Below are 23,953 nucleotides of genomic sequence, written 5' to 3' on the forward strand. Positions count from 1 at the left end.
TCAAGCCCTTTAATATTAAACATAACTTCCTATGAATTACTGTATATACTCGTTCATAAGCCAAATTTTTTTATAGTAAAAAAGGGAAGCATCAGAGAATGGGGTCGTCTTATGAACGAGTGTAGACAGGGAGAGGTGGGACACAGCCCCTCCCCCCAACAGAGGGAGCAAGGAGAGGCAGCACAGCCAGAAGGGAAGAGGTGGAGCAGGCTGCGGCCGCGCCGCCCAGTCTGGTCCGCCGGAGCAGGCTGCAGCCGCGCCGCTCAGCCTGCTGGAGCAGCTTCAGCCAGGCCAGAGACATCCTCTCCAGATAAGGTGGGAAGAAATGGGATGGGGAGAGTATGGAGGTCCCGGGCTAGGGGTGAGGTCATGTGGGGGTGGTGACAGGGGTTACTCCCCTGACCCCCAGCTTCTCCCCACCCCCCAAAATTTCCCCACCAGTTGCTGTCCTGGCCCTTCAGGGTAAGCAACTGGCACACTGGGACATTTTGTTTCACTTAGGTTTACCTCCGTGCTTATGGACTCTCGAGGTAAACAAACCATCTTGGCCCACCAGGAGCTTATCCTAATGTCCCGGGAGCCAAAGTTTGCTAACCCGTGAATTATAGGGTCGGCTTATTTTCCATTTTTACTTATCCATGGGGGGAAACGGGGGAGGGGAGGGGAGGAGGTCGGCTTATATATGAACCGGTTTATGATCGAGTATACCTAGGGGTTTTGTTTTACTACTTAAATGATAGTTTTAAAAGATAAAGATTAATGGAACAAGTGGATAAGATACAGGAGATCATCATGGTAGCTCCTTAAGGAACTACCGTGATCTACTGCATCAATGAATATGTGGAAGGCTTTATTCTATGGATTATCAATATAATACAGATAGTAATGGTTCTCTCTAAGCAATTATGGTCTACTGCGCGAATTGGGGCCTACATTGGTAATATAATATGCTATATAATCAGTACCCTATATACCATGAATGCAAAATATGTGTGATAAAAATCATGAAAGTGACCAGGCAGGCACACTAACTGCTTTTTAAATAGTGATGTTTCAGTCCTTAACTATTTTAAAGAAAAAGTATTCCAAGTCTTTATGCCTTATGAATGAGTTAGAGGTGAAAAGAATAAATTTAAAACTACAAACCTTGAAACTGATTGTGCAACTTGACTTAGAAAACAGAAGAACTAAATTTGGTTTCTGAAAGTGTCTTTTAGTAGAGATCTTGAATGAATAAGCCCGGCACAAACAGTGATGATCCCTAACATGCTAATAGAAACAGATATGCTATAGTGAAATGGCCGTGGTAATGGTCACCACTCTTTTAAAAAGGAGTTTGTTTTTACGTTGTCTTCAGTAATTACATTTTTAGGGTTAATTTAAGATGGTTTATCCTTCAGTGCATTCCATCCTTCCACTTTTTATTTTTTTATTGGTAAGTGGATGTGTCGTCTGATTAAACAAAGTTATTTAGCAGTTCCTTGTTAAATTAGAATTCTGTTATGCAGTACTTTAAAACAGGGAGCTGCAGCATCACCACCACTGCTAGTATAGTTTATTCTTTTATTTATTCCTTTTATTATTTTATTCTTACACCTACGCTTTGAGATCCTCTACACTAATTAAATGTTTGATATTTAAGTTCTATTTCCTAAAATATTGCTAGGGACTGTGATTATGATTTCAGATTAATACTCACTCTATAGCAGTGTTTCCCAAACTTGGGACGCTGCTTGTGTAGGGAAAGCCCCTGGGCCGGGCCAGTTTTTTGTTTTTTTTTGTTTTTTTTTTTTACCTGCCCCGTCTGCAGGTCTGGCTGATCGCGGCTCCCACCCGCCACGGTTTGCTGCTCCAGGCCAATGAGAGTTGCTGGAAGCGGTGCGGGCCGAGGGACAGACAGCATCTCCCATTGGCCTGGAGTAGCGAACCATGGCCAGTGGGAGCCACGAACGGCTGGACCTGCGGCCAAGGCAGGTAAACAATCCGGCCTGGCCCGCCAGGAGCTTTCCCTACAGAAGCAGCATCCCAAGTCTGGGAAACACTGCTCTATAGGAGCTGTTGTAACACAGGACTACCAGAGTTGCCAGGATTTATAAATCAGTATTATAATTTTAAAAGTCAACGTACACTGACAGACGGAGCTCTCTGACCTTCATATTTGACAACATTAAGGATTTGAGAATTAAAGTGTCCAGCGGAATTATACTTTTGCTACAGGATATTCAAATTTCACTCTGTTCTGCAAAATATAGTCCATTTGAAAAAACGGAATTTAGTAAATATTCACAACATTTCACAATTAATACCAGGTTTAGCAGTACTGAATTTGAATTCCAGGAAGCAAGCATCATGCATTTAAGGCTATTATTTCAGGCTGAATATGAAAGTTAATAAAGCAAAAGAAGTTATTAAAAAACTACACTGTTTTGTGATGAGAAAAGATATTTTATTATGGTCTCTAATGCCATTTCTTTTTATTGTATTCCTCCATCATGAAAATACAGCTTATTGTCTCTTTCTTTTGCAAGTGATATTTTTATATAATTTGGTTCCAGCTCAATTGTGATTTTATGCCAATATTCTATATTTATAATTCAACTTAGCCATGCAAGGGAGTACACAAACATTCATATTAACAGAGGGATTATAAAATTGCTGTCACTGTGAAATCAAGCTAAAAAAGTTTTGCACGCACATCTTCCATTGTAATTGATACAGTCACTGTTTAGCAAATCATTCCAATGCAATAAAACACAAGCTTTAAAAATGTGGGTTTTGTACTTGGGTTACAATGTGAGGGGAAGAGGAGAAAATGGATTGAGAATATTTATTTTGAATTGACTTATCTAAAATGAGGGGGTCAAAAAAAATTAAATTTCAATGAAATAGTGCCCTAGTGCTTACTGTGGCCATGTCTATTTGTATAGCTTATCTGTTTCCTATTTGGTTCCAAGGACAAACATAGAAGGTAAAGAACATTTTATTGCTAAGCTAAGATAGGCCTACATAGATTCCCAAAAAACTAAATTTAAAAACCAACTTTGTTAGGAATTAGAATTTGATTCACGAAAACAAGAAAATTACAGGTAAAGTGGGGTGGTAAAATGTGAATGGTGCATAAGGACCACAGGCTGATTTTCACAATAAAAAAAATGGTGCTTAACTCCCCTAGGCTCCCTTGAAAATCAAAGCTATACAGGATAACCGTAACAAAGGATTCATCAGAAGATATCAACTTACTTAGTTTTGGACTGATAACCAGGCCATCAATATATGTAGACAAATTTAGTACAAAAGTATTTAGTATTAGTTAAATCTGTTTTTTCCCCCCTGCTTCGCCTTTTCATCCATTATATACATCAGAAAATTAAACTAAAAGGCAAAATTCAGTCAGTGTTTTCCAGTTACAAACCAAAAGCCACAGGGTGCTGTGCTATTGCTAGTTAATATTTTAACAGAGTGGCACCCACAATGTGGCTCAAGAACCATGAATTTTCTGTGAAACTTTGGCTGGTGACCATCCATCTCACCAAGGACCAAAGGTACTTGCTCTCTTCACTTCCAATTGCTGTAATTAAGGCTGCGATTCTGTCAGAGAAGTCACGGAAGACATGGATTCTGTGACTTTGCGTGACCTTCACAGCTGCAGCAACCTGTGCAGTTGGCTGCGAGGCACCTGAGCAGCTGGCCCCAGGGCCAGCCACATCAGCCCATTAGTGCCAAGATCTAGTCACATCTTTCTTCACGTCCTCTTTGACAACATAGAGTTCCACTTGGCGAATATCCTTCAGTTTTAAAGGGCCTTTCCTTCAGAAGTAAAAGTCATTCATAGGAACCACTTCATCCACAACTGAAATGCAAAAATCTCCATGACAGACTGTAGAATGTATCCTATGTAGTGCTGATGTGTGTTAAGCAATACATCAAGACAAGAAGAACCCCATCAACTGAAATTACAGAGAATATAGGTAAACAGAAAGTAATTACCCAAACTGGAATTTGGCCAGGACACCAAGGTTAACACCTCTCTTATAAGAAGTGCCATAGTCGGCCCTATAATCATTGTGCCAATTTCTGTCTCATTATAGAGAAAGATAGGCAGTGTCATCATAATTGTGCACATCAGAGGGATACGATCTTTTCTGTCTAAACGTTTTCTACCCAATAGTTACAAGTAACAGCAAGGTTACAAACACTGAAAGTTAGCAAGAAAACTTTTTCTGGCTTACTTTGAATATTTGACAACACATTGTGAATAGTCATTTTCATTTTTCCCTTGGTCAGTTTTCCCTCTTCCTGTTAAGATCCTTATAAATATCAAGAGGGGAGCTCAAACTTATACTATTTTTTATTATTTTATGGCTAGAGAGAAATATTCTTTAAAAAATAGAACATCCTATTTAATTCATATTTGATTAAAACTGGAATTTTAAAAAAGTTTCCAAGAAGTTCAAGCTGACAGCCTGTCTTTAAAACACAGAGTATTACACAACATTTCCCTTCGCTTCTGGGCTCACTCCTCAGATCCTGAATATTAATATTACCTTTAGAGTTTAATTTAGGCAATAGGTGAAAATTAGACTACAAATGCAGTTCTACGCCCAGCAGTTAATTGTGGAGACGTTGTTATAAAGGAGAAACCATTGCATTTTGCCCTAATACGCACTCATTCATATTGATTAAGGATATATACAGTATCTGAGCCAACTCTGACACTATATTACTGATTTGTCTGTGCTATTAAAGTCTCATCAATGTTCCTATAAACATGCATCAAATCAAAAAAAGTATACATAACTCATTTTTTATTTGTTTTTCAAAATCATTAGATTATAGATTCTTTACCTGCAAGATTATATTAAGACATTTGATATGTAGGATCATTGAAAATGGTTACTTCCTACAGGAGTGGGGCTCATTGAAATGACTGTTAATATGGATCCCCACTCTTGGAATCAATGAGCTTCTAGTGCAGGAGCTTGGATCCTTCTAGGTAACAGTGTCCACTGGACCACTCACCCTCCACCTTCTCCTCTGGGTCCAAATTTTTAAGGAGCATGGTCCCAACTACTCCTGCAGTTTCTTCCACTGATTCAGAAATTTTCATAGGAAAAACTCTAAAGTAGCATGGAATTGTTGATCCTTATAATAGATGATCAACTCAAACAGCCACATAGCAAGGAACTTCCTTTTTTTGTGAATTACCCATATGATTCCTCCTTTTTTGAAGATTAACAAGAAGTTATGAACTGCCAAGAGGAAGGTCTGAAAAGTATTAATTAAAAGTTACTGCAAGATTGCTCCTCTGAATTGGGCATCTAATGTACAGCCCAAAGCAAGACTATAGCGTTGCAGAAGTGTGTACATAGCATATTTCAGTGATGGGCAAAGTGCACATGTATATTGTAGAAGTTGCCTCAAACTTAGCCGAGTGTGCTCAGATACCTTCATGTGGCTGAATGCCTGCCAAGTACCAACAAGCATATAAATACAACCTAATACATTTGGACTCCTTCGAGCAGAGAGGTCACAAAAACGTCTAGAGAACTTACGCATAGATTCAGTACTAGAATTTGATCTCCCTTCAAGTGAACTAGACTTGGCACAATTTACAAGTAGATTAATTATGGGAGTGTGATCACAGACTACTTTAGAAAGGAATTAGGAGTGAGCACTCAGGACTAAAATTTTTATGGACATGGTACAGAAAGGAAAAAGCATGAGGACTATAAATCACTAACTTGTGGTTGTGATATGAGTATGAGGAATACTGTCTTCAAGAAAACAGTCTGACAAAGTTCAGATTCAGATCTCATATGAGAAGTACTGTATGCATCAGAGGAAATATCATAGAGTTACCCTTTCAGAAACTTAATTGTTATACGGTGAATGAAGATTGCTTTCCACAGTCTGATGCAAAGATGGGCAGACATGGCACCCAAGTAGAGCCTGACAAAACTCAAAGAGAGCTTTGACTGTTCCAAAAGTAGTAGCCTGCTCAAAATGACTACAATAGGATCAAGAGATCTAGTATACTAGGAATTGAGACATGTGGTTCCAACATTACTTCCTGAGAGTTAAAGAACCAAAAAGTACTGAACTCAGGCCAGAGCTAGCAACAGAATCTTGCTTTCAATCTGCCTGAATTAGCAATATCTTTTGGGAGCACCAAAATTGGAGAGAACATGTAGGTGAACTTTTGATCCCAGTCCAAGAGATAATCTGCCAGTGACACTGGGTTGAACCCACACTAGATTACTCCCTTAGTGAGCTAGCAAGATTGGGCACCACATAACGGCTGGGGTAACATCAAGGTGGTGTCTTGACAACTTTGGATCAAATCGGAGGGAAAATAGCCCTGCAAGACAGAAACTAATCCTGTAGAATCCACAATCCTGAATAATTGGATTGTCTCTGTGAAGACCTTAGATCAGTCCTGAGGCCTCACTGAACAATACTTCAGATAGCAAAATAAATGAAAAGGGAACTACTTCTATGGGATGGTCATCCTTCATCTGCCACAGCTGAAAATCTCAAAGTGACCTGAGAAAGCACAGTTATAGACAGGAACAACCATCAGGACTATAAATCACTGTCTCTGGGAGGACACGCTAAGGCATCCATACTATCACCATGGGCACAGTACACCTTCTTTAGTCAACACTTCATAGGACTCAGACATACTCTGAAAACAGTATCACAGAGGTGCATGAAGCCACAAGGCACTACGACAGTAGGAAAAATCCTCAACATACTCAAGCCTACAATATAAGAGTATGTTGTGCCCTGGCTGCTATGGTACCTATGCTCTGGCAATGTAAAGGAGTGGATTTCATCCTGACCAAAGGAGTGAACAGGTCAGGAGATTCATAGGTGGCCTGAGAATTTTTGATTTTTCCTAATGTGCCAGATACATGCCTCGAACATGGACATTTGTAATGGAAATTTTGTCACTGCACGAAGTGCACAGCTTGAAGCCAGCCTCTCTTAGCTACCTTATCCATGCCAGTGGCCACAGACAACAAAAACACATATAAGATAGAAGTAATCAACCTAACAAAATTGAAACATGGAAAAATGAAGCCATATAAGAGGGCTAGATTCCAACCTAAATACAGACTAGACATTTCCAAAAAACAAGTTCCCAAAGGGACAGAAATATGACACACCCCGTAAGTGGAACATCAAGGATATTGATGATTCAAGTAGTGAAAAAGTCAGACGGAAGTGAAGGGTGGTTAAAGGTTATACTCTCTTTTCTATCCTCAGTACTTAAAGCAAGGAAGAAGAGGGATAGTGAACATAGCCCCAGACACTGCTTGCTGGAGGCTTCTCAGCTTGCACATTGGTGTTGTTCCTGTCCCGGTAATGGGAATCTAAATTGGCAATTCTTAGAACTTTTTTTTATTTTGTAATCCTACACCAAATTCTCCTAACAACTTTTACAAATGTAAAAGTGATTTGTGTCTAAGTTGTATACACTGGTGTCAGAATGAAACCTGAATAATTGTTACTGAGCCATTTAAGAAAATTACTAGAACTATCTAGAGCAGTGATTGACAAACCTGTCCTTGGGTCATTTGCTGGCAGCTCACAGCGCTAGCTGGTCACATAGTGCTGCCAGCGCCTCATTTCTGGGTGTTAAGATGGCAGAATACAACATTAAGTACATTCCTAAAATTATTGGTATAGCTGCCTCAAAAATATAATGCAGTTGGAAATGTGAGAGAAGGTTCCTCCATGCACTTGCACATGGGAGGGAAGATTGTCTCTCTATTACCATAACCTCCACCCTTTAAATATTTGAAAACCCATGATGCTAAACTCTTCAGTGAATAAATGAGAAAGAGGACAACTTCTGTTACATTCATGAATTAAGTTCAGGTCAATACATTGTTACTGTTTGTCAGGACAAGTGAGCACAGAGACACTGAAATTTACCACAAAGAAATTGGATCAAATAAGAATATCTTGTACTATAAACATTCTGTTTTAAAAAGTGTTTTAATGTGTGATCAGAGATAAAGCGTTGGCCCAACAGAATTAAATTGTAATTAAAATTAAAAAGACGTATTTTCTATTATTGCCTCATTTTATTTATTAATTAGTAAACACATGCTCTAAAATATGGCCCAAATAAGGAGAAAGAAAAGACATGATTGGAGACTGAACTCTGAAAAGAATGTCAAATACCTGCTGCAGAATTACAAGGATATAAAAATGCAATAATCAGTCTTACCCAGCAGGGAAAATCTTTAGAGAAGACCAGAGGCACATGGAGTGGTATAAAATAAGAATGAATCAGAGAATGAAACACACAAAATCTTACTTGAGAGGGAGAATGCAAGTGTTACTCACAGAACTTCTCCTGCAGGAGGTTTGTGTGAATTTGTCAGCATATGTGCACATCGTCCCTTTAGGATTTTGGCCATCTTTGTGACAGTTACACCTAGTGGCCTTAGCCCCCATCAAAGAAAAGAAAACAATGAATATATTACACATTTTTTACAATGAAACACAAAATGTGAATGGTATTTTGGTAATAAGACTCAAGTTTAATGTTCAACCATTATGTGGCATATTGCCAAGTGATGTAATGATTTTAGTTGGGGAACTTGTATTTAAAGTCCTACACCACTGAATCTTTTCCAAAATAATTCTTTTAAATAATTTAGAATTGAAGTTCAGGTTTTAGGTGGGGAAGTGGGTTATGTTCACTTAAATTTCTAAAGACTGCCCACACAGGGGATTTAATACAGAGTAAGCTAAAGTGTGAATTTAAAGTACACTAACTATTCTGCATTAACATGTCATGTAGACAGTCTTATAGAGTACTGAAAATGCCTGGGTGTGGTACAGCTTGGTACAAACTTCTACTAGCTCAGTTGCTATTGTATGAAGCTAAACTGCACAAAGGTACTTTTATAGTCTACATGGAGTGTTAGTGTGGAATAGTTAGTGCACTTTAAAATTCACACCCTAGTTTACTCCGCACTAACTTCCCATGAACATAAGCCCTACATTACTATATTCAGTGCATCTTCAAATAATTATGATCACAAGATCTGTTCTTCTTTAGAATACAGTTCCCGTCTACATCCCAACATTTGTCAGTTGCTGTAACAACTAGGTACACAACTCAGCAAGAAGGTAAATATAATTTGAAGGTCTAACAACTATAGGTAAGTCTGATTTTTTTTTAAAATTTTATTCATTTGTTTCTTTGTTATAGTATTACCTGGAATTCCATGATTTAAAGTGAAAAAATAAAAATAAAAAACTAACTTTTCATTTCCCGTTCAGAGAAAGTGAATATATTCCACATATACAGGCCAGGGCAGTTTCAATGTGCATAGGTACACACACACATTTGCAAACAGAGATGGAGATACTATCCATGTGAAAAACTGCAGAGTCATATGATAAATCAATACATCATGCATCTTTGACCACTTCCTTTTCCCTCAACCCACCAATCTTTCCCCTTAGGACTTAGTCTAAAATTATAAAATCTGTGAAAGTCTTTAAACAGCCATAATTTCTTGCCTCCCTCCAATTAACCTGCTACAGAATTATTTCTTCCTTCTCTTCAAAAGGAGAATCCCTCTCCAAAATGACATGTTCTTAACATCTCATCTTCGAGGACAAGGCTGGTGACAAGTTTAAGATCAAATACCTTGAAATTCTTAACGGCTAGAAATGGGAGCTTTATATCATCTGAAAGTAAAATATTTCTATGTAGCCCAGTGAAGTTTCATGATATCAAACCTCAAAGTTGGAATACTTATATATTCAGAAATGCTACTGTATTTATTAGGTTTCTGTAATGTTATCAGTCATTTTTCTCCCTCGGCCTGAAGTTTTGTTCTTATTGTAACTAAGGGGCCTGACTTTGCAGGTGAAGGAATAAGACAAATAGTCCTGATAAAATTTTAAAAGCCTCCAACATTTCTAAAGAAGTTCCTCTGAAATATAAGGAACGTACAGAATGTGTGATAGTGTAGTATAAATTTTATAAGCATTTGCTTGGAAAAACTCATACTTTACATATATAACAATATGAAATATATGATGGTATGGTAAACACACACACGCTCCTTACTTTAAGTTTATCTCCACAAGGAATTGCATTTATATGATAATTAAAAATATAAAGGATGTTATTCTCCATCAAATTCTATAGGGTTCTATAAAAACATCTCTAAAAAACTTTGTTTCTCCATATTAAATTCTGTTAATCTTTTTCATAAGGGCGTGGTAGGTGTATCAGTGCCTAGTTAGATATTTTTATACAGGGAAGGGATGCTAAAAATCTTCCACTGGTTGACAAGACAAATGCTTATATATCTCCACCCATGATAGAAAAAATAAAGCCAGATTACAAAGCTTTCTGCTGTGTAATCTGTACAGAAAACTATGAATCCCTAAATAAACTTTTAATTTGACATCCAGTGTCAACCTTAACGCATCCATGATCTGAACTATCACGGTTAATAAGAATTATTTTTTCCTTACGAAAACAAAAGCTGAAAGTGATGATTAATATAAAATCTCCCTCATTATACTCAGTCAAGGCAAGTGTTTTGATTGCGTGAAGATGGAGGATTTGAAGACTGGACAGAGGTTCACTCACTTTTTACTCACATCACAGAAGTCTCTTAAAAAAAAAAAAGTTCTAAACAAGCCAAGCTTCCATCCTCTCTTGAAAGTCTTCCCACCCCCTATTAAAGTATAGCTGGACTGGTCAAAAATGTCAAATCAGCTAGGCTCATCTGGGGATCAAACAGCTGATTATTTACCTAATTATTTAAGCAAATAGCATCCAAACCTATAGGGATCCCCCCTCACCGCCCAACAATAAGAGCTGTGTAAAACAAGATAATTGCTATAACCTGGCAATCTGTGCTGCAGTGACAGGCAAAGCATAATCCGGAATTAGCCCAGAACAGCAGTAAAAGAAAAAAAAATAGATGTACTGAACTTTTACTAAGGAGTAGCTGTTTTTTTTTAAATCATGAACAAGGTTGTATTTACTGCCTACTTAGGAGCCATTAACTACACTGATGGCCTAAGATTAAAAATTAGTGGGTGTCTTAATATGCACTTTAGTAAATCTATGTGGGGAAAGAACATAATTTTTCATTTTACTGTTACACCTGTTCATTGCTTTAAAAAAGCCTCAGAGAACAGTTACAGCTATATTCACTTTCTGTAACTTCAGTCATGCATATAACAAATACTCTTAGTTTAGTGAGGCACTTTTCAATTCCAATATTAGTTGAAAAATTATTTAAAAATTACTTGGCCAATCATTTTTTAAATTTTCTTTATTTAAGCTGTGTGTGTTATTAATCGGGTTATCATCCATTACCATCTTGTTTATCCTTCATCCTGCACCAAGCCATAAATAATAAATAAGGCTATGTTTTAGTCACTGGTATTTTTACTAAAAGTCATGGACAGGTCACAGGACAAACAAAAATTCAGGGGCCCATGACCTGTCTATGACTTTTACTAAAAATACCCGCCCTGACTAAAACTTGGGCGAAGGGCAATGGGCGCTTGGGGGGCGGGAGGCAGTCTGGGGGCGCCATGAGTGCTGGGGCCCAGGACCCCCATTGGTGCTGGGGGAAGGGTGGGTTGACAGGGCTAGCAGGGGCTTCCTAGCCAGTTCTACATCCCTGCAGCTCCTAGGTGGCGGAGGCAGGGGCCAGGGTCAGCGGCTATGATGCTCCCGCCACAAGTGCGAGCTGCCGCAGCTCCCATTGGCCGGGAACCTCAACCAATGAGAGCTACAGGGACGGGGCCTGCAGGCGCAGACAGTAAAGAGACCTTCCACCCCTCCACCACCTAGGAGCTACAGGGGGGCCATGCCAGTGGGAGCAGGGGAGTCCCCTGCCCCGAGGTAAGCACCAACCCTCTGCCCCTAGCCCTGAGCCCCCTCCCACATACTCAAAGCCTTGCTGCTGGCCCAGGGGCTGCCCATCTCAGGCAGCCCCTGAGCCAGCACCAGCCGCTGCAGAAGTCATGGAGGTCACGGAAATTCATGGAATCAGTTACTTCCGTGCCCTCCATGACACACTCGCAGCCTTAATAAACAACATCTTTGTGATCGTGTAAGTATAAACACTGAAGTCAAAAATCTAGCCCACTTAAAAGTCTTCAGGAAAATTACTATACAAATTATGCTCTGCAATGCGTACACGTCTATTATTAAAATGTTTTCATTAGCAAAACACATAGTTATACTTACAAGCTGGTGCTCTAATCGTTTGATTGTTTCATCTTTTTTCTTCAGATCTTCTTTAAGCTGCCTGATCTCATTTAGCAGATCTTCAGTCTGACATATGAAGTAACAGAAAAATAGGTAACATGAAGTTTTCTACAGGGGGGATAGATAACTATCTAATTTAACATCTCCCCAGGAAACAGTCAATCAAATGCTGCTGAAGCACCAGCAGGAAAATATGCATTAATCACGATGAATTCCTCCTAAAATATGTTAGACTCTGCTTTCATCTCATTGTCCACATGCTGACATGGGCTATCTGTACATAAGCTGAATGTTCAGCTAAAAACAGTGGAGAATCTTGGCTGAACTGAACTTCTTTATTCCAAGACACAGGGTTGAGTAAACACACTGTCTCCTGTTAAATTTTTAATGTACGCAAGTTCCAATAAAAGTATTTTAAGCTCCTTTTTATTCACAATGGCTTTATGATCTTTCAAAATTACATAAGCTGTTGAGAAAGAAAAATCAACACTGAGAATTACTGCATATTTATAACCCTGTTTATCTAACAATAAGCAGCAATACTGTAATTTGTGTCAATTGCAATTTGAAAATTATCACATGAAAGTAGACTAATAGAACAGAACGAAAATAACAATAAATCACACTTTATAAAAAATTAGCAAACAAGGATAACTATTTCTTGCACTGGGTAGAAACTCCTGTTGAGCTGAATTTTAACTTGGATCAAACAGGAGACATAAGACTTAAAGAGAAAAATGTTTATGCAATGTTTTCAAGGATTTTTAATCTTGATAGCTATGAAATTGAGTTTTCTTAACTTCTTTTCCTTTCTGAGGTATTTTTAAGTATTTATCAGTGAATTAATCACAGTGTTCAGCTACACAAGGCATTGTGGGGGCATATTTTCAGTTAATATTTGCATATGATTTCAATTTAGTAAAGACTGTTTTTATCTGCTATGGTAGGATGAAACACTTAGATTCAAAGATACATTATGGTAATGCAAACTAGACGCAGCTACTCATTAAAAAGAAGATTATTTAAAAGTCACAAGAACTGAATGTCAATTAAACCTGGTGTGGTTTTGAAAACAGAAGGCAATACTTTCTTTTTCTAGGAATTATTCATGTTTCAAGACTATATTTCTGAAAGACCCGAGATAGTAGATGCAGTGTAACTAGCTCAAAAGATGACCACAGTACAAGCAGCAGAAATACAATTATATTGCATGGAGTGCCTGAAACATAAGTATTTTATGTCCCAGTCTTGCTGTTGGTGACTCCTTGCAGCCATGACTTAAATGGAACTTTACAAAGGCGCAAGAGTCCATCTGTGCAGAGCCAGCTACAGGACTATATTCTAAAATGCAGGCCCTTTCCAGTAGATAGCCAAATCTAAAAAATAGTCCTCTAATTTTATATGTTTCTTATTTCTGGTCCATTTTTAAAAATGAATCCTACACTATCAGTTTCTTGCAGCTGCTGCCTATAGACACTGGTGGATTTTATATCAATTAAGTGAAACATACTCAAATACTACAGCGATGGACAACAGTATAAAATATTTTTTTTATAAAGCAGCACCCAAAACACATACCAGATCAACTGAAATGGAAAAGGAAAACCAGTTCTCTTTTGGGCCACTCAACTTCATCAGTGTTCCTTTTAAATATCTATTGCAATCAACTCACATCCTTGATTTTATTGTGTTTTCAAAGTTCTTCCTGTAGAAAAACCTGCACTAATGACTGGAAGACCCCACTGCAAGTTCTAGAACTTTGCATATTGGTGGATAAGTGAACAAAAAAAAATTGTAAATATAACAAAATACATAGATAAGTACTTTAATTGCACTGTAATCATACTTCAAAATAAAATAGAATATTATTTTACAGAAGTAATAAAAGCTTAGCAATGTGACTACAATTTAGCATTCATGAAAATGCTTGCGGAGAAGGAGAGAGAGGACCATATTTGGGGAAGATTCTCTGGTGGTGTAAATTGTCATAGGTTCTAAGGCCTGGCTCGTTTCTGTGAAAATTACGGGACATATAGATCAGTAAATATTTAGGATAAAGACAATCTATAAAATTAAAACAAAGAACTTCACATGCTGTTATTGTAACATGTCAACTGCAAATATGAAAAGGAATTATTGAAAAAATGATCAACTTGTGTCAATTTGAAAAAACTTTAGATAGTATAAAAAACAGGTCAGCAGCTTTTGGGGTTTGTTTGTTTTGAAGTGTAGGAACCAAGGTGTAACAAAATACTACACAAGAAATGGTAAAAAATATACTTTGTAGCTTATTTTCAAGATATATTGCCATATGCAAGAATATAATTTATCCATCTGTGGCTTAGCTATTAAAAAATTAAAGAGGTAATTTATTACAATGTCAAAGAATGTATTACCCCACTGAGCTGATAAGACCATTATAAATATAAGAACGGTTTCTCACCTCAGTTTTATACTGCCTTATTTGATCTGGAAATACTAACTTTACAGTCATGTGCAGTACTGATAAACACAAAGTTATGCTATTCTGCAATACAATCAATGTTAATTTACCTTATATATAGGCTCAACATCCTGTGGTTCTGGGCTTGATGGTATTGAGAGAGGGATATCCTGAAGACAGACATTCTCATCATTCTGCCAGAGAAAAAGAAAAGAATGAAGGCCCATTCAGTTTGTTTGCTGAATAGCTAATTCCCAAAGTCAGTTTCAGACACCAAAGTATAAACACTGTGAGCTTTGCTATTATATTAAAAGAGTTGAGATTAACTTTTTCAATACTACCTAGGATGTCTGCCATAAATAAGAATCAAGAACAACATTTCAAAACTAAAACAAACTTTATAAAAATAAGAGAAACCCTTAACATGCTTTTTTAGATCACATTTTCATGACATTCTTCCTTGCTCTTCTTGTACTACCATTTGCATTGCATTTCCACTATTCTTACAAAGCAAAATAAACTGCAGTTATGCAGTTCTGGAACAAAATGTATTTTTAATGCTGTGACACCGAACTTATATTTACTATTGTATTGTTTAGCTGGTACCATCTCTTCACTTACAATCTGTGCCTTATAGAAGAATGGTCTGTCAAAACATCTCCCTAATATTACAGTGAACCACATACATGTTATTACTCAGAACAAGAAACCTGTCCCCCAATGGTTCCAAATACCTGTCCAGAAAAATAATTAGTGAGAGGGACACAGTGGAGTGGTAGACCAAAGAGCCCTGAACTAGCGTACCTTGTTATTGAAAACCAGGCTACATTTGCAATGTTTCACTTTTCAGAATCCTATGCATCCGAGTTCTGTCTCCATTTAACAGTTGCAATAATTAGGGGAAAAAATATAACACGACTAAGCAATATTAAAATGTGACTCGCACCTAAATTATACTAAAATAGTTCTTACTTCAACTAGAGATTATTTCTTAAACTCAAAAATATTTTTGCTTCTTAATAGGTTGACTAACACAGAATGAATCTACAACTATCAGACCCTATTTTTTTTAAATGAGCCCAATATGGTGCACAGTGAAAGAGCACATTTTATTTTTAGCACTGCATTCTGAAATTAAGCACAGCCACTACAACTGCAAAGATCATGAAAAGATGACAAAAGATAATTGCATAACTGCTTCCTGAAGCATTTAAACAGCCATGACAAACAGCTGATAATGTGAAATGTTCTGTACCAGTGATACTGTCTTGAAAAGTCAGTTATGTCAAAGAATAAATCAGACAAAATCATTGGAGAGAGATTCTCATGTCACATTACCACTTTTGTATTACAATGCTTCATATGTTGCCTCAAATCATTACATACCACCACAACAAACATTACAATGCAACACCCTATTTTAAGATTCTTCAAGGCTTCACTCCTGCTCCCGTGCTATGGAGAAAAAGGGTTCTCTTTCTGCCTAGCTCACTAGCTTCTGAAAGGGATGGAGATTATTTGTGGTTGCTATCCCAGTCACTTGGAAGGATGAAGAGAGATCCTGTCTGTTTCTCAATATTTGCTCAGTGATCCCCACGTGCCCAGGTAGCATTTGGAGAACTGTAATTTTCCAGGTTATCCTTCAATTTGCTTGTAACCAGGCAAAACAAAGAGTTCTAGTCACACTACTAGATTCCATGAGTGCAAATGTCCCTCTACAGCCACAGACTGATTAAAAACCCTAATGGGTCTTACTAAAATAATTGCCATAGATATGCGTATTTTGCCCCCTAATCCATGTGAATTACTTCCCATAGAATTTTACAATTAAATTACACAGGGCACTTGCCACTGAAGGAAGAGAGATCTTCAGATGCTTTTTATAAAAAATAGCGAAAAAGTTATATGGAAGCAATTACAATGTAGTTTGAACTGGTAAAGTATTTTAATGAGAGTCCCCTTTACATGTTTGCTTCTCCATTTGCCAGCATCCCTCTGGCAGCAACAGCCATATATCACAACCCTCAGCATCCTTAAACACTGTAGAAATTACCACATATTTTTTGTAAAAAATAGTTTTGCTATAATAAAGTTTAAACTGAATTTACGCTCACAAGATACACCTGCTCCTTACAATACCCTCTCTTCTACTCTTTTTACCATCTGACTATTGATTCTCCACAGGGTCAAATTTCATGTCAGCTTTTCTTACTGAAGGTTTTTGACCACTTGGTGGAGACTAATTTAGCTTAAGCATCACAGGGCATATAGAGTGCCGTTCACTTCATCAGCTGCTGCTTGTTCCTTCTGCACAGCTTGCTAATACATGTGCAATATGCTTATATGGGCAGATGAGAGAGTCCACTTTGATCAAGATATTTGTAAGATGATTTTTATTGTAATATTATTGTACAAAAACATTTTAAAAGGAGTAAGGTACTGCTAGGCCTCAGTAACAAGCAAGCAGTATCTGGTGAATTTCATTAAAAGGCATTTGCAGTGTAATGCTAAGTTAAATGGTTATGCTTTTTCAAATAGTTATACGCACTTAGAAGAAAGGGTACACACAGAAACAGGTATCAGTTGACGCCTGGAAATGAATACTATTTAAAATTAGATTAATTTGCATACATTTTAAAAAAGACGGTCACAGGGGCCTGGAATAATGCTTGCCACCTGCAGATCCAGACAACTAAAGAGGAATTCTAGTTAAAACTACTGACTTCATTACAAAGGGAATTAATGTGCGTAGGATATGTCACATCAGCAACAAGAGGTTTGTATGTGTTCTAGTAGTTATCAATTTTGTAACCCTTATCATACACTTTTATATATTCAGAATCAAAGCACGATGCAAGTTCATTTTCGCTGCTCTTCCCATGATCAGGTGAATCACTTCCAATGCTTACAGTACACAGGTCTAACAATAAACACCCATTGGAACCTCAGCACACTATTCTGCACAATATTAATGACTACAAATATAGTTATTTTAGAAGGAGTTCCACGTTTTCCTTCTTTCCTCTTTCTTTTCAGCTGTACTGTCAATATGAAAAGTTTAGCACCAGAAGGAGCACCATTTTCCCTATGTAAAGGGAGGGAGCTTCAAATAGGATTAGCAAGAATAACTATAACTAGTATTAAGGTATACTGCATTTTGACTGGCTAGATATAATATTTAGTCATGTGTCAACTTTTGGGAAATTTGAATAACGGAATATAAACCTTTATTTTCAGAAACGTAATAATGCATTAAATAAAGCTGTTCTCTTATGCTGTCATGTGACAGTGGACCTAAGTTTAGTAAGTCAACCACCAACATATATCAAACAGCAACATGCATACAAATATTAGTTCTTTATTCAACTGACGTTTTCTAAATAACTGGAATATTTTATTGCTTATCTAGGAATGTCAACAGGTTAAATGTACATTTCTACAATAGGCGTGTGTAAATATAATTGGGATAGTCGCATTTGTGCCTAATGTAGCTACTCAATAAAACACTTCTTTGCAATGAGGACAGCTTCAGTACAATTTGATGTAAATTCAAAGAAACTGGAAAGCGCAGCGTAAAAACAAATACTTTCCAAATATGCCTAATTTGAATTTTACAGAGTAAAAACCAAATCAGCAGCAACACAAGACAATTTTACCTAATTCTTAATTGAAAGTTGATTCTGGAAAGCGGTGCTGTTAGAGAGAACAGAAAATTAATCCAATACTATTCGTAACTATTTTCTAATTAATTTAAAGTGTGTGATAAACAGCTTATAAGTCTCAAATTCCAGTAGTCCTATTATGATTACTTCTGACATTTATTCACGTTTAGACAAGGAAACACACTAATTGTGCTTGTGTTCTACACAGTGGAACATCTCACATTTAATTAGCCACGTAGAAAGCTGAAAACTAAACTTATAACAGAACAGTTTCTACACAGCCTATTGCTTGGTTTAAATATCAATGCAATCTGTTTTGACAAAAGAACGATCATTGCTGCTTTAGATCCACATCCTTCTGTTTAAGGATGGTCTTTTTCTGTTGACTATGACTACCAGTAATCTGAGACACTAGTTTTCCATACACATTTTCAATTTCATTATTTTTGTTGGAATTTTTCTCTTCCGATTTGTTTCACTGGACTTTTACATCCTGACTCAACAAGGTACTTAAGCATGTGGCTACCTTTTAGAAGCCTCGTTGTAGTCAATTGGACTAGTCACGTGCTTAAAGTTAGGTATGTATTAAAGTAACTTGTTGAATCAGAACCTCAGAGCTGAAATCAGAAGTAGTCCCAAGTAAGTCATGACGCTTGGAAAAGTATCCTATCCACACATCTTATTTGTAGCGATAAAATCATAATACATGTGCTCTCCCACGCCATCTTCCTGCTGGAAAAACTAACATAGTTAAAAGACAAAAGGCTGCCCCCCGCCACCCATCATAATTGCTATATTTTTGGAGAGCAACATCCATATTTTCATAAGTAACTTTTACCACTTTAAACGCAATGTGTTTATTTTGTACAATACAAGTTTGATGGCAACAGAGTAAGACTCAAAAGACAGTTCTTTTTGCAGTGTCCTGGGATTAAGTCTAAGCAGTCAGCTCTCATCAGTTTAAATTAAGAACTGAGCTCACTACAACATTGCAGTCACAATGGCTATTACTTAGAGTGACATTTGAATTTATTCATGACATTTTAATTTCAGTTTTAAAGTGGAATATGAAGCAGAATGCACACAAAGTTAATTTCATTCCAAAGAAATCTGCATTTTTGTTACAGATTACATTACAGATCAGCTGATTTTATTGTCTTAGAATGGCCTTAATGAATGTTATGGGTTTAATTTTAAATGCTATACACCTAGATATAATACTTAATAGACCTTTATTTCAGAAATTAAAATTTTCTTTAATGCAACTTCTGTCACTCTAAATGATTTAATGTACTTTTATAGTATATTTGAAATAAATATAACAAATACTGAAGTGCTTATTTTAAATTTTCAAGCCTGCATCTGTAATGGTCACATCTATACTTTAGGGTGGGAAGAAGTATTCAATATAAAATATTGACGGTTAATAACAGAGTACTTCACTTGCCTCTAATTCTGATTTCCCCTAAGATACTATAAAAACCTCATTTGACTAAAATTGTGCAGGTCAGATCCCTGAATAGGCACTAAGACACAGTAAGAAAGATTTGGCCTCCCATTTCTTTTTTTTTTTTTTTTTTTTTTTTTTTTTTTTTTTTTTTTTAAGAGAAACAAGGTGGGGGAGGTATTTTGTTGGATCAACTTCTGTTGGTGAGACACACAAGCTTTCCCCATTTTATATTAACAATATTACAGTTCAATTTACTTGACACATGTCAGAGTGTGACTTCTGCTGTTTCATTTGGTACTTGATATATAATTTTTTACTTTTTTTCACATGCATCTACACTGAGAAACAACACATTTAGTAAGAGAGAAAAAAAAGTACTTTAAAAACATTTACACTGTTATTCCATTCCTTTCAAAAAGGAAAAGAATGTAATCTCTAAAAGACCAGGAGAGTTAAAAGACAGATGTCGTCCTCCTCATAATAAGCCATCATAAATGACTAGATCTCAGAGTCTGTACTGATTATTACCTCAGTCAGGTAAACTAATCATTACACCTTGGGGATTCTCTGCAAATATTTCATTATACCAATTAAAATACAGGACTGAGATTTGCAGTTTGTACAGAGATTAAAAATGTTTGTCAGTTTCCTGCTCTTGAGTGAGGCTAAGCTTTTGAAGCTTTCAGCAGAGAAAGGCAAATATAGGGCTAAGGTAAAATCTAACTACCATCATCTGCCTTAGTATTTCATATATAGTTTCACTTGGACTATTTACCCATTTTCTCTTTGCGGCCTACAAAAGAAGAGGAGATCTATGCATTAAGGTTCCAATTCAGCAAATCAATGGGACTAGTCACATGCTTAAAGATAGGCACTTGCTTAAGTATTTTGCTGAATCAGAACTTCAGACTGCTAGAGAATAATGATCCTATTTAGTATCACCAGTTAAAATCAAGAATTCTTTGGAAAAGATACCATAGCTAAATACATTACTGTTCCCCGAACTTTTCCTATTTACCAATCACAGAAGTCTTGTACTCCACTAAAATAAATAAATAAAACTTAAACTGGTGACTTCAGTTTAAGTTTTTAATTTATTTTTTGCTAAAATTTCGCCTCATTTGTTAGAAATAGCAGTGGTTGAGTTCATATTGATATCACTGTAAACTTAAAAATTAACCAAATAAAGTGTATCTCAAAACTCAATTTCTTCTTCTTTTGTGTGACATTTATTTATACATACATTTCACTGCATTTATAAAAATCAACTGCATATAGTCATTAAAACCACTAGGACAAAATCATTCCTATACTAACAAAAATACTCTGCTTGTAAGAATCTACCGGGACAGATGTGATTCTTATAAAAGGAGTGCATTGTATTTTTAAACAAACAGAATGGGGCAAATTAAATCAGGCTTAAAAAAAAAAAAAAAATCTTACCTCTGACTAGTATGAGTTCTGTCCAAGATCACATTGTGAAAATGAATTAAGGTAAACTAAATTCTATTTGGATGAGTCACCACTAATGAGAATCCCTAACCCAAATAACGACCTCATCATTAACACCTTAAAAGCTAACAGTAAAAACATAACAAAACCCACATCTGTGTTTCTCACAACACCAAAGCTCAAGTAGAACTGAATAAAGATACTTATACTGTTTATATATAATGCTTTCATGAAAAGTGTTTCATAAAATATTTTAAAATAATTGTTTTAGGCTTTTGGCTCCTTTGTTATTAATGCTGTCTGTACTGTGATCTTTCATGCATATTAACCAGTGAATGAAGGTAAAAATCTCTGTGCCACTCCTGGGTTGCGTATTTTCTCATAACCACCTCTAAGTTTCCATACAAACAAGAATCTACATCCAAAAACAAACAAACAAAACTTAGCACTAACAGCACATCTGAATTCTCTCATCCAACAGTTGAGAGAAGTGAAATAGTCAGTAGCATTTTGTGGATCTAACTAGTCCAAAGTACCACACCCTTAAATTTGTTAGGAGTAGGCTTCATAGCTCAAATTATGGGGTTTTAAGACCGTTGCTGACATGCAACAACAAAATAGCAATACTTTTGAATAAAAGCAAGATTTCATATTACTGTTACTTCTGATGGATTGTTTTAAAAGAAATTTCAGATCTCCTTTATACATCATAAAGTAGTAAAAACAGGGCTCAAACCCATTCTCCCTTTTGCAGCTTATATGATATCTAATTTTCTAAAGTTGTTTGCTTATTTTAAGGCTTTTCAGTATATATGGAAGGTCCAATATAACTGTAATTTCTAACATTTAGTCGAATTATAAAATATTGCCTTCAAAAGGCAGAGAATAGCAGTTATGTTGTGCGCAATCAGCAATGAAGTTGATATGCTCAGCTACTACCCAAAGTAGCAATTATTTAACATAGGGGAGAATTAACAGAAAATATTGGACTCACTAATAGGAAAAGTTAATGTAGTATACAAGTTCCAGTTACTGATTTCCATAGTGCTATTTTCTAACAAATTCTGAAGTAACCTACGGCTTTAAAAACTAACATCAAGAATACCACCCCTTACCCAATTTACTAGTTTAACTAAAACCACATACAGGTTTATTTAGAGAGCCAGGCTCTGAGGATCTGTGAAGCCTGTGATGTTCCCTGCTTATCTTGAGAGCCAAAAATATTAGGGTTAATCTCAGTTTTCCTTGTGAAGACAGCCTTGAAAATAAGTCAACCATTGGAGTTGATGGTTTGCCTCATCTACTTCTAGGTCCATGAAAAACTCAACTACCAGTCCGTTAATCTGAGAGGAACCCAGACAAATTCACAGCTGAGAGGACAGCATTGCTCATGTTTCCTGCTGAAGGCTATGAGCTTGTTGCAAACTACTTTCCAGCAAGCCACCTTCAGCCATTCTGACTCTAGAACTGACCAATCAGCACAGTGTCTGGCTACAAAGAAGGGCAGCTTGATAACAAGTAATCTACAAGACCATTTTACTTTCATAGCGCAAGGAATTTAGCCATTCTAATCCTTGCTCTGTAGCTTTAATCCAATCCAAACCTTTCTTAGTTTCCTCCATCCATAAAATGGGGATAGTTACTTACCTGGAAGGGGTGTTATGATCAATAATTTGCAACATGTTTTTCCAGTTAGTTACTGTTGTTCTGCCACTTAGTTATCATATATAAAGTACTACAAAATCCTTCAGTGGCTGGGGGCTTATAGCTCCCAGTTCTATCGTTTATTTGAACATTTATCCTTGTAAAACTCTAAATGTTTTCACTTCTACTGCTGTGTTTACCTGAAGATTTCCTAACATTTTCACATTTTTGATAGTCAAATTTCAAATTGCCCCAACATATCCACCTGAAAATTCTGAAGCCTAGCCCAGTCCCACACATAATAATGTAGATCGGTAGTGCTCAAGTTTTAGCAACCTGAGGACCCCAATTTTGACTTAAAATTTTCGTAGACCTCCAAGCCCCCCAACTCAGCCCCAGGCCCTGCCTCCACTCCACCCCTCCACCTCCTCTTCCCCACCTTTTTCTAACCCCTGCCCTGAGCACACCACCTCCCCACTCCTTCCGCTCCCTCCCAGCACGTCCTGCATGACACTGAACAGCTGTTCCCCGGTGTGCAGGAGGTGCTGGGAGAAAAGGGGAGGAGTTGATCAGTGGGGCCTGTGGAGCCCTTGGAGTGCCATCTGCGGACCCTAATTTGAGAAACTCTGGTGTAGATGATGGATAGGCATCAATTATGTTGGAACAGAAGAAAACAAAGGCCCTTTCAAAAACGCTGAAGCTAGTTTTTTTTATTTTTATTTTTATTTTTTTTAAGTGGGGGAAAGAAAAGTCTCTTGCCACAGTCTGCAAGAGAGACAAAAACAGCCATTACAAATACAGCAATTCTTAACTACATTCACCCCAATCCTTAAATAAAATTAACCTTTAGAAAATAAACACGTGTCCGTTAAAAAAATCCAAACTCAGAACAGAAATAATTATCTTTGCCAGAATTGAGCAGCATCAAAGGAGCTCTGGGCATCTCATGAACAGGAGGAAAAAAAAAAAAAAGAAAAGAAAAAAAAAAAAGGTGCAGCATTTCTGCATTGGAACGTCTCCTGTTGTGC

At 36.9% G+C, this 23,953-nt stretch overlaps 1 protein-coding gene across 2 annotated transcripts in view; it reads right to left on the reverse strand.

Moving 5' to 3' along the window:
* CCSER2 (coiled-coil serine rich protein 2) overlaps positions 1-23,953 on the reverse strand; it is a 126,989-nt gene that overhangs the window by 26,431 nt on the left and 76,605 nt on the right. For both annotated transcript variants that reach the window (XM_032796649.1, XM_032796696.1), the window contains 3 exons: positions 14,828-14,911; positions 12,254-12,340; positions 8,359-8,457 (listed from right to left, as the gene is read on the reverse strand). In XM_032796649.1, the coding sequence (XP_032652540.1) occupies positions 8,359-8,457; positions 12,254-12,340; positions 14,828-14,911 (270 nt within the window). The remainder of the gene's footprint in view (positions 1-8,358; positions 8,458-12,253; positions 12,341-14,827; positions 14,912-23,953) is intronic.

This window comes from Chelonoidis abingdonii, chromosome 15 (assembly GCF_003597395.2).
Source record: "Chelonoidis abingdonii isolate Lonesome George chromosome 15, CheloAbing_2.0, whole genome shotgun sequence".
NCBI lineage: Eukaryota > Metazoa > Chordata > Testudines > Testudinidae > Chelonoidis > Chelonoidis abingdonii.